Consider the following 12730-nt stretch of genomic DNA (forward strand, 5'->3'; position numbering starts at 1 on the left):
GAGTTTGGTAGCCCAGCCGAGTTAGCTTCACTTACGTGGGTTCAGTTTTCAGAGATGTTCCTCAGATAGTTTGTACCCCAGTCCCTTCGAGATGCATGGCACACGGAGTTTGAGAGCGTGCACCTGTTACATTCAATGATTTGGCCAGACATGCACCTGCTTTGGTCGCCACAGTTAGAGAGCGTGTCCATAGATTCATTGATGGACTCAGGCATAATATTCGATTCAGCATGGCTCGGGAGTTAGAGTCAGATATTTCATTTCAACAGGTGGTATGGATCGCTCGCCGTGTAGAGGGAATGTGGGATCAGGAGAGAGAGGACAGGCGGGGCCATGAGAGAGAGGACATGCGAGTTCAGGAGAGAGAGGACAGGGAGGCGAAGAGGCCTCGTAGATCGGAGAGATCTACTGGTCCTTATTTTGGAGGCAGGGTATGACATGGTAGAAGTTTTGTGGGTCAGCCAGTTTAGTTTGCACTTCAGGCTTCGCACAGTATTTCAGGTGCTCATGGGTCTTAGAGTACCCGTACCGCACAGTTCCCACAGCCACGTCAGCAGAGAGGTTGCTTCGAGTGTGGAGATACCAGCCACAGGGTAAGAGATTATCCTAGACTCCGGACAGGTGTGTCACAGCGGAGTATTCAGGCGAGTAGGGGGAGCCCAAGAGGGGAAGGCCCGACCCATTGATGTGTTTCATATAGTAGGCTTGAGGCCGTTGCACCAGATGATGTCATACAAGTATGCTTTTCATTTGTTACAGAGTGGCACCATTCATATTTTGATTCGGTTTTGCTTATCGGGGCGATTTCCCCTATTTGTTGTCCTACCTATGGGCGAGTTCTTGACTTAGTATTATGTTCAGATGTTTAACCTGTTGGGAGATTCTATGAGTGATAGCCGTGTCTATCATTGTTTTAATTCATTATTGAAAGTTACGAGACTATAAGTGAATTCATGTTGTCTATTATGACAGGTTTGATGTGATTCTTGAGTAATTTGGTTACGATTTTTGATTTGATACTCTACCGAGGTGAGAGTTCAGTAAGTGTTGTGATTTTTTTTAATAGAATTGAGTTAGTGGAAGATTTCAATTGGTATGATATGTATTCGACTTGTGATTCAGAGTTGAGGGTGAGACCTCGCGATTCCATGTGATTTGATATGTTTGAGCCGGGATGCGTGCTGCGGTGGAGGTTATACTAGGATGAGATCCTTATGATTTGTTCATATACTTTGAGTTTTTCCTTTTAATGTAATTCGTAGTATAGTACTGTTAGAGAGTTGTGCCTATCAGGCTTGTTTTATATTTCCCTTATGTGTTTCTCTTTACATATTCAGTCTTGCATCGTTGTCAGTGTTGTGAAGGTCTGAACAGGGTTCTAACGGATGTAGGACTAATTATCGGTGCTGGTTTTAATTAAGGGCAGCCATTGTGATTAGAAATGTTATTATGGATCTATGTGTGGTGTATCTTGTTGTGTGGTCGTACCTTTTGGGTGTATGCATGAGTTGTTATAGTTGGTTGAGACTGATACCGGTTATGGATTTAGAATCGGGTCTTTTGAAGATAAATGGAAGGATGAATTTTGACTCTAAGGCTTATCAGTGTTGATAGAAAGGATAAATTACAGTTGATATAATGTCGTTGGGCTTATGTGGATTGGGGTGACGTGGGGTCCCCCACGGGTGTATGTTGGATATGTACTTTCAGTGATTTGAAGACTTCGAGGCAATTCTTAGCACGTTCGAGGACGAACGTTTGTTTAAGATTCATGTTGTAACGACCCGACTGGTCATTTTGAGAATTTAAGTTCCATCCGGTGGCATAAGGTCCTGAGCAGCTTCATATTATGTGTATTGACTTGCGTGCGTGGTTGAATTCAGTTACCGGATGATTCAGAGTAATTTGGGACACTTGGTCCCTAAAATAAAATGGAAGCTTAAGTCTTAGGATTTTGACCGTAGTTGGAACTATGTGAATACAACTCCAGAATGGACTTTCATCGGTTCTGTTAGCTCCGTTGGGTAATTTTGGACTTAGAGGCGTGTTCGGATTGTGTTTTGGAGGTCTGTAGCTCATTTAGGCTTGAAATGGCGAAAAATCGAATTTTTGGAGATTTGGACCGGAAGTGGACTTTTTGATATCGGGGTCGAAATGCGATTCCGAGAGTTAGAACAGCTCCGTTATGTTATTTGGGATTTGCCTGTAAAATTTGACGTCATTCCGGGTTGGTTTGATAGGTTTCGGCACGAGTTTTAGAAGTTGAAAGTTTTGGAAGTTCATAAGTTTGATTCGTGGTGGGATTTGTATTTTTGGCTTTGGTTGATGTGATTTGAGACCTCGAGCGAGTCCGTGTTAGGTTATGGAACTTGTTTGTGTGTTTAGATGGGGTCCCCGGGGCCTCGGGTGTGTTTCGGATGGGCCTCGGACCAATTTCTTTTATTTTTGGATTGCTGGTTTCTGGTGTTTGGTGCTCTCTTTTGCGATCGCGCAGCTCCAGTAGTGATTGCATAGTGTTCTATTGATCTGCCCCATTTTTTATTCATCGCGTTCGCATAGAACCTCTCGCGATTGTGAAGGTCTGCTTTCTTCTACTTCGCGTTCACATCTGTTCCCTCGCGTTCACGTAGTAGAAATTAGGAGCTGGGGTTGTTGGCTATTTCTTCTTCGCGTTCACATCATTTGCCCCGCGTTCGCGTAAGCTCCTGCCCATTGTTCATCACGTTCGTGTCCCTTCACTCGTGATCGCGAAGGGTCTTTCTTGGCAGCCTCAATTCTCTTCTCCGTGATCGCGACCCAATCTCCGCGATCGTGATGCATAGTCATCTGGGCAGAATATAAGTTTTCCAATTCGAGGGTTAGGCCATTTTCACCATATTTTGACTTGTAAAGCTCGGTTTTGAGCTATTCTTGGTTGGTTTTTCAAGAAATTCGATTGGGTAAGTGTTCTTCACCTAGTATTTAATATATTCCATCATTTTATCTTCACTTTTATCATTTAAATTGTGTTTTTAGTTGAGAAAAATGTTGGTTTTTGAAGAAAATTTTCAAAATAAAAACCACGATTTGAGGGACGAAATGATATTGGAATTTGATGATTTTAGTATGGTTAGACTCGTGAGTGAAGGGGTGTTCGTATTTTGTGACTTTTACCTGGGGGTCGACTTTTGGATCAATTTTTAGATTTTGATAAAGATTGAGGCTTTATGATCCGGAATAGTCTCTTATGAGTTATATTTCTGCTTTGAAGTTATTTTTATTAGATTTGAGCCGTCCGGAGGTCATTTCACCCGAGAAGTTCATTTTTGAGTATCGGTCTGTCTTCTTTGAGGTAAGTTTCTTGCCTAACTTTGTGTGAGGGAACTATCCCTTAGGATTTGAGTCTTCTATGCTAATTGTAATCCGTGTATGCGAGATGACGAGTACGTGCCCGGACATATTTGTGGAAAATTGGCCTTTTAGGGACTTAGGTCCTTATATTCATTGAATATGAAGTTGTTCTCGTTACGATTACGTTTCTTAATTTCCAGTTTCACTTCTACCTGCTCTAATTGGAATTAATTGCTTCATGATCCACTTTTGTTGTTCATTTGATTCATATGTGCCTTAACTGAAATTGTTATCTCTTCTATTGCCATGTTATCTTTCCCCTAACTGCTTATCTTTATTTGAAGTTATAATTATCTCTTTTATAATTGTTCATCCTTAATTGAGGCTATGATTATCTTTCTGCTCCTTATCCCTAATTAAAATTGTTGTATCTCTTTCTTAATTTTTCAACCTTAAAAGAAGTTAGATATCCCATATTTTGTTGGCTTGTCCTTATTTGGAATTATTCGTCTTGTGTTAGCTCCCTTGTTGTAGAACTGTACATTGTGGACCGTTGTTACATAATATTTCCTTTCTTGTTGAGTTGTTCTTATTATGACTAGCGTTCTCTATTGTGGCTACTCCTTGTGAATTAGTTCCTCCGTTTCCTTGAGTTCTGGAATTTCTGAGTTTACATATTTGTCGTATCCTTGTATTATTATCATTGTTGTTGTTGTAATTATTGTGGTGATGCACGGGGTTTCTGCCGTGCGGTTGTGGTTATTGTGATGCACGAGATTTTTGCCGTGCGATTGTGGTTATAGGGTTGCACGAGGTTTCTACCGTGCTATTGTTACTATTGATATTTGCACATGCAGCGTGACAAGGCGGGATATATATATATGTGGGTTGCGTATGTGGCAAGACAAGGTGGGAACATTGTTATGCACGTATGGTGAGACAAGGTGGGCACTTACTTTATTATTGCACACGTGGCAAGACAAGGTGAGTTGTGTCAGGGATTGATTTGTGATGGCCTGGGGGAATTCTTGTTGTTGATATTTGTGTAGTGGTACTTTACCTGTGTGAGCTTTATCTTGTGAAAGTCGTGAAAAAATATTCTACATGTTGTCCGTTCTTTTTCCTTATGCTTATTTACTGGTATGGACTATGTTAGGACACTTGCACAAGCATACACGTAGTTAATCACTCTTATCGAATAAGAGGTTTTCTTGATATTGTTGGTCATAAATGCTCACCATTGTTTACTTGCCTTCTATGTGAGAATGGTGCTATTGGCACTTGAGTCGCCAATGCGGTTATGAGGTGTTATGATGGCACATAATGCCAAGTGATAGGGTTCACGTATTGAGACCCGTGAGTTGTGATTTATCCGAGGTTCGGTACCTCGTGGAGTTGTTGACTAAAACCTGATGTAAACGCGGTTGTACTTACTCAGTTATTACTTGTCCTTGTTGTATTTGTGATTTCGGATTTAGGTTGTGTTCCATTCACTTATTTGTGTCATTTTCATGATATTTCGTTGATACTTGTTGTTTCTTTTTTTATTGTCATTACTATATTGTGAGCCATATTGCATAGTCTTTATGTAGATGTCAAATTTCTGTTGTTCATATACTTATACTTGTTCAGTTTATTAGACCAGTGAGTGTCTTGACTGTTCTTCGTCACTACTCCACCGAGGTTAGTCTTGATACTTACTTGGCACCGTTGTGGTGTGCTCATTCTATACTTCTGCACATTTTTGTGCAGATCCAGGTATTTCGAAGTCAGTTGATCATTAGCTAGCTGTGCGGACTATTGCTGTGGAGACTCAAGGTAAACCTGTTGCTGCGTTCGGAGGCTTCAGAGTCATCTTCTGATTTGTATTCATACTGTTTACTTTATTTCAAACAGTTGTATTTAGAAAAATTGTTTTGCAAACTCTATAGAGCTTATGACTTATACTACCGAGTTTTGGGAATTGTAAAATTTAAGAGAATCCTATTACAGATTGTTAGACGTTATTTAAATAATGTTGTTTTGGTTAATGTTAGGCTTACCTAGTCCCTAAGACTAGGTGCCATCACGATGCCCAAATGGAGGGGAAATTTGGGTCGTTACACACGTCTTCCTTTTATACTTTTGCCGAAACCGCACAGTTGAACCATTGCATGTATCAAAGGAAAGAGGATTGTTAGTTGCTAGTCATCATTCAACACATTCAAGACTTAGGTAGGCAAGGGAGAAAAGTTTGGACACAGTGAGGTTAAAAAAAACCAATAGGCTGCTGGAACTGGGTTCTACGGTCCGTAGATTATTTATGTGCAGCCGCAGACTGAAAGTACGGACCGCACAATTGCAAGTGTGGTCGTACTTATATCAAAAAAACATCAGAGGCTCAGAAGCCGCTCTCTGAAGACAGTGCAGAGGTTGTTTTGCGGCCGAAGAATACATCTGCAGTCTGCACATTTTTGAGTGCGGACTCTCTAAGATTTCTGTGGTCCACACAATTAATGTGCGGCTGCAAAATCACTTGCTTCACTAGGTTTCCCAAAACACCAAAACTGTGGACCGCAAAATTCAAGTGCGACCGCAGATTTCAAAAATTACGAACATGCTCTTTTTTTCTACTTAGATTTTGCAATTACTTGTACATATAGACATGGCACCATGGTATAAATATGAAATCTCACTAACCCAACCCATTATAGCCTGTATTATCAACTACACGGTTCAAATCTACCCCACACGGACACATGAATGAATTCTAATAACAGATGGCCTAAAAAGAAACTAAAATTTTAAAAATTAAACTAACACAAAAATTTAATCATGAAATAAAGCATACCAGATAGAGTGAGTGCACTGGGTGTATAAGCACATGTAGGTGTCTGTGTGTGACAGTGAAAATCTCTTAGGAAATTTACAGAGTAACATTGATTGTGAGGAGAGTGAAAAGTGTAAAATGAACTCAAGATTCCTATTTACACTAAGAATCCTAATAGAGAAAAAGGGTCGAGTGCGGCCACAGATTTCCATGTGCGGTCCGTACTTGACGAGCTCGAATCACATACTTAAATTATGCTCGCTAGTCAAATATAGTATAATATAATATCGTATCCGCATGGATTGGATTTAAGCAGTATTCTTGTAGTTTATAGCTTGATTGCTATTCAAGATGATCAACAATTAAGATTTCTATGATTTCTAACTAAAATTAACTAAGAGTCTAAAGCTATTGACTAATGACAATCGAAATAAAGATAAGTAAGGAAGTAATTAGTGGGAGAAAATAGGGGTTGATAGGATAGGTGCAAGATAATTGTTTGGGATCTAACTCTAGATAATTCACTTCTAATGTTTAAGTGTCTCTCTCGAATTCACTCAATTATTAGTTCAAATGTTCAGCAAAAACTCCTCTCTCGATTAAGTCTTAACCTCACAAGATGAACCAATTTAAGCACGTGAAAATATGCAAGAATGCGTAATGGATTGGTCTTTAGGAAAACCTCTTTCGATTATTATCCTAACTAGGTTTAATCAATGATTCAACTAGCCTCTTTCAATTACTAAGAAGAATTAATGAACTCAACCAATAATATAATGCAAAGATATCACAAGTTATGCCTCTCTCGATTACATGAACAAGTGAATATAAATGCAACAATTTAATCATCCAAAAGCGCTTCAATACATAAAACTAGAGTTATAATCTACAAACAATCATCAATACACCAAATCCATCAAACCCTAAAGAGAACTACTCCATAGATATGGAGAAATTCATCACAAATATAGTTAAGCTAATGGAAAACATAAATTCAATCCAAACTCATGTCATAAGTGAGGAAGGAATGATGAAAGCCTTGTGCTCGTGTTCTTCCCCCTCCTCCCTAGCCTCCTTAGGTTGAATATGTATCAAAAGTCCAGAAAATAATGTTTTTTCATGTATTTATACCAAGTAGGGTCAGGCCCAAATGAAATCACCTTTTCCTAGCCGAAATAAGATATTTACTTTGTAAAAATTGCACAGGCGCACCGCATGGGGGACATACCATGCGGGGCATTAGTGGGGAAATCCAGAGAGCTCTACTTATGTCAGGCAGCCAAAAATACATTGTTGCGTCGCACTAGAGCAAATTTCTCAAAGTACGGCTCAAATCTTGCATTTTGACGTCCAGACTTGGTCCCTGACCCCCGAACATGATCACAACTTAATCCCTTGGGCGTTTACTCATACTTCAAAGCTCCAAATAGCTCGAATTAGCTCCCCAACATCTATATCACTCGGAATCAATCCTACAAGGCATAAAACACATAATTAGTGCAAAACACTACCAATTAAAGCTCAAAACAAGTAAAGTGCAGTGAATTAGAGTGCAATAAGCGACTAAAATACGAGATTATAGCCTACCATCAGCACTCTATCACCTGGGTCAGCCTTCTCTGATCTTAATGTGCGATACGCACATTTTAGGATGGGTCCCAGATTTTCATTTGCGGTCGCAGATTAGCTCCCCACTGACAAGCTCAATCTTCAAAGAGTTGATATTTTTACACTTTGGCAAGATTCCAATTATGCGTTCCGTATGAGAAATGTGCGGCCACAAATGTCCTCCTGCTGTGGCACATAGAATTGTGTGGTCCGCACAAATAAAGTGCGGTCTGCAGATCCTTGAATACTTAGCCATTTTTTAGTTAACCCTTCTTGCAAGTAACACTCAACCCTGTAGCACACTTCAAATAAATTTAGAACACAAATAACATCTAACTATAAAAGAAAAAAGGGAAAAGAACATGGGTTGCCTCCCAAGAAGCGCCTGATTTAACGTCGCGGCATGACACAATGTCAAAGCTCCCTCAAGTGAAGTAAAGGACCGCGGCCATATGGCTCTCTCCAACCTTGCCCAAGTAGCGCTTCACCTGGTGACCATTGACTCAGAATTCTTCATTGTTCTTGTTCTTCAAGTCTAATGCACCAAAAGGTGTCACATCAACAATTTCAAATGGACCACTCCACTTAGATTTTAGCATCCCGGGAAACATTCTCAACCTTGAGTTAAACAACAATACAAGATCACCTACCTTGAACTCTTTGTTCCAAATGTATTTGTCATAAAGATATTTCATTTTTTCTTTGTACAAGGATGAACTCGCATATGCATAGTACCAGAACTCATCCAATTCATTCAAATGTGCAACTCGCAAGTTAGAGGCTACATCCCAATCAAGATTCAACTTCTTTAGAGCCCACATTGCCTTGTGATCTAGTTCCACTGGAAGATGACAAGCTTTACCGAACACCAACCGGTATGGAGACATTCCGATAGGTGTTTTGTACGCCGTCCGATAAGCCCATAAAGCATCATCAAGCTTCTTGGACCAATCCGTCTGATTAACATTCACCATTTTAGACAAGATACACTTTATCTTCCGGTTGGAGAATTCCACTTGCCCACTAGCTTTTGGGGTGATAGGGAGTCTTGATCTTGTAAGAAACACCATACTTGCTATGTAAAGTGTCAAAAGATTTGTTGCAAAAGTGTGACCCCCCATCGCGTATGATTTCCCGTGGAATACCAAATCTTGTGAAAATATTCTTCTTCAAGAAAGCTACTACACTTCTCGCCTTATTGTTGGTTAAAGCAACGACCTCAACCCATTTGGACACATAATACACCGCGACCAAGATGTAGGTGTTTTCATAAGAGCTCACAAAAAGGCCCATGAAGTCAATGCCCCAAACATCGAAAATGTCAATCTTCAAATGGCTGTGAGAGGCCTTTCATTTTTATTTGAGATTTCACCGCCCCGTTGACATTCATCACATCCTTTCACCAACTCACTAGCATCCTTGTAATAGAAATCACAACTAAGCACTTTGGCCGCCGTTCTTGCTCCACCATGATGACCACCATATGACGAAGAATGACAAGACCCAAGAATATCACCTTGCTCTTCTTCCTGTATATACCTCCTAATCACCCCATCCGTACAAATTCGGAAAAGGTATGGTTCATCCTAATAATAATCTTGACAATCTCTTTTGAGCTTCTTCCTTTGGCTTGAAGAAAAATCATCCAGAATGATTTCATACACAAGAAAATTTACCAACTCCGCGAACCATGGAACTTCTTTAATTGAAATTGCCAAAAGTTGCTCATCGGGGAAGGAGTCATTGATTTAAAGGCCATCGTGCAGCCTCCCCTCCTCCTCCAAACGAGACAAGTGGTCCACCACTTGGTTTTCACTACCTTTCCTATCTTGGATGTCAATATCAAATTCTTGCAACAAGAGTACCCATATCATCAACCGAGATTTGGAGTCATTTTTGCTCATAAGATAACGAAGCGTCGCATGGTTCATGTGGACAATAACTTTGGCAGCCATCAAGTATGGGCGAAACTTCTCAGTTGCAAACACAATAGCAAAGAGCTCTTTCTCCGTAACAGTATAGTTGAATTGGGCACTATTCATGATCTTACTAACATAGTAGACTGGATGGAAAATCTTGTTGATACGTTGCCCCAAAATAGCCCCAACCGCTACGTCACTTGCATCATACATGAGTTCAAAAGGCATACTCCAATTTGGAGAGGTGACTCGGGGAGTAGTTGTCAACTTGAGCTTCAACAATTCAAACGCTCTCATGCAATCATCATTGAAATTGAAATTAGCATCCTTCTCAAGGATCTTGTACAACGGGTTCATCACTTTATAGAAATCTTTGATAAAGCGTCGGTAAAAACTCGTATGGCCTAGGAAACTCCATACACCATTCACCGAAGTTGGGGGTGGAAGCTTAGAAATCACCTCAATATTTGCCTTGTCAACTTCAATTCCATTTCTTGAGATTTTATGGCCAAGGACAATACCTTCCTCAACCACAAAATGGCATTTCTCCCAATTGAGTACTAAGTTGGTTTCTTCACATCTAGCCAACAATTTGTCAAAATTTGCAAGACAATCATAAAATGAATCCCCAACCACCGAGAAGTCATCCATGAAAACTTAAAGGTAGTCCTCCACCATATCCGTGAAAATAGCCATCATACACCGTTGAAAAGTCACCAGTGCATTGCACAAACCAAATGGCATCCACTTGAAAGAAAAAGTACCATAGGGACATGTAAAGGTTGTTTTCTCTTGATCTTTTAGAGCAGTGAGAATTTGGTTGCAGCCCGAGTACCCATCAAGAAAGTAATAGAAAGCACGTCCGGCCAATCTATCGAGCATTTGAACTAAGAAAGGAAGTGGAAAGTGATCCTTCCTTGTTACTTTGTTAAGCTTGTGATAATCCATACACACCCTCCAACCAGTCACCGTTCTTATAGGAATAAATCCATTCTTATAATTGGTGACTACTGTCTTAGGACATATTGAACCGGAGAGCCATGAACTATCGGAGATGGGGTAGACAACCCCGACATCCAACCACTTGATAATCTCCTTCTTGACAACTTCTTGCATAGCCTCATTGAGTCTTCTTTGTTGTTCAATGGATGGTTTAGCGCCATCCTCCAACTTGATCTTATGCATGCAAAAGGCGGGGCTTATACCCCAAATATACACAAAGGTCCACCTAATATCCTTCTTCCTCTTTTGTAACACCACGAATGTGGAATCTACCTGCACGTTAGTCAAACAAGAGGAAAGAATAACCAGTAAAGTAGAACAAGGGCCAAGAAATTCATATCGAAGGTGTGGAGGCAATGGCTTCAACTCCAAGGTAGGTGGCTCTTCAATAGAAGGCTTTGTAGTAGGAGTCTTCCTATTTTCAAGATCCAAAGATAATTTCCGATGTGCATAGTTATACGACTCCATTCCTTGCAAAGAGTTCATACATTCCATGAAACCATCCATCTCGTCATCATCAAAGTTGAGCAAGACGACCTCCAACATATCACCAACATTGATAGTAGCACTTGTATCATCAATAATAACATCGGTCACCAAGTCCATAAAAGAACACACCTCATTGCTATTTGTTTACCGCATGGACTTACACACATGGAATACCACTTTTTCATCACCAACACATAAAGTGAGTTCTCCGGGTTAAATATCACAAAGAGACTTTCCCGTAGCAAGGAAAGGTCTCCCTAGAATGGTTGTCACTTCATAATCAACTTCACAATCTAGAATGACAAAGTCCGCCGAAAGAATGAATTTATCAACCCGGACCAAAACATATTCAATCACACCCAACGGCCTTTTCATGGTACCATCGACCATTTTCAATTTTATAGAAGTGGGTCTTGGTTGACCAATCCCCAAAGTATTGAAAACTGAATAGCGCATCAAATTTATACTTGTCCCAAGATCACAAAGAGCTTTTGCAAACTCGGTACTCCCAATTGTACAAGGAATCATGAAAGCACTGGGATCCTCCAACTTAGGAGCCATTGAATAAACAATCACACATACTTGATGAGTGACTTTGATAGTCTCAAAATTCATCGAGCGCTTCTTTTTCATAAGATCTTTCATAAACTTTGCATAACCGGGCATTTGTTCCAAAGCTTCTACCAATGGCACATTGATTGAAAGGCTCTTCATCATTTAAATGAACTTCTTGAATTGATTCTTGCCATTTTGCTTGTCAATTCTTTGAGGTTATGGGGGTGGAGGCTTAGGCAATGGTGCCTTTTCCTTTTGCACTAATGGCTTCGGTATGTCAATGATATATTCCCTATATGGGTTCACCTCCTCTTGAGTCTCTTCCACACTATCATTAATATCAATCCGATCTTCCTTGTTTGCTTGAACAACATTGTTCGGGATCTCTTCTTCTTGCATTATTTGGTCATCATCAACAAGTCTCCTTCCAGTTGAGGTGGGTGCATTCTCGCCTCTTCCACTTCTTGTGATAACCGCCATATCATGCCCTGTATTGTTACCAACCTTTGGGTTTACCACCGTGTCACTTTGTAGTGCACCCTTAGGACGAGAATTTAGAGCTTGAGAGATTTTCCCCATTTGAACTTCTAGATTGCGGATTGATGTGTTATGTGAGGCAAGTTGGGTATCCGAATTGGCATTCTTTTCCATCATTTTCTTGAACATATTCTCAATACGTCACATCTAATTGTTTGAAGAACTTAAACCATGGGAAGGATCAGGAGGTAGGTTGCTCGGTTGTTGATACATTGAGGGCCTTTGAAAACCCGACCCCGGCTACATTGATTATTACCCCAACCTCCTTGGTTGTTTCCTCCCCAATCTCCTTGGTTGTTTCCACTCCAATTTCCTTGATTGTTGTTGTTATGACAATTCCCTTGATTTTTATAACTCCAATTGCCATGATTGTTTTGTGGCCTCCATTGTTGTTGGTTTGGGCTTTGGAAGTTGTTTCTTTGCCCTTGAAAATTGTTCACATATTGCACCTCTTCCTCTTGCTCATTATAAGCATCATCTT

At 40.3% G+C, this 12730-nt stretch overlaps 1 protein-coding gene across 1 annotated transcript; it reads right to left on the reverse strand.

Annotated features, from left to right (window-relative positions):
* Positions 1-8250: 8250 nt before the first annotated feature.
* LOC138908573 (uncharacterized) lies at positions 8251-8868 on the reverse strand. Its single transcript, XM_070199251.1, has one exon. The coding sequence runs from the start codon at positions 8866-8868 to the stop codon at positions 8251-8253; it is 618 nt and encodes a 205-aa protein (XP_070055352.1).
* Positions 8869-12730: the final 3862 nt, after the last annotated feature.

This window comes from Nicotiana tomentosiformis, chromosome 1 (genome assembly GCF_000390325.3).
Source record: "Nicotiana tomentosiformis chromosome 1, ASM39032v3, whole genome shotgun sequence".
Lineage (NCBI taxonomy): Eukaryota > Viridiplantae > Streptophyta > Magnoliopsida > Solanales > Solanaceae > Nicotiana > Nicotiana tomentosiformis.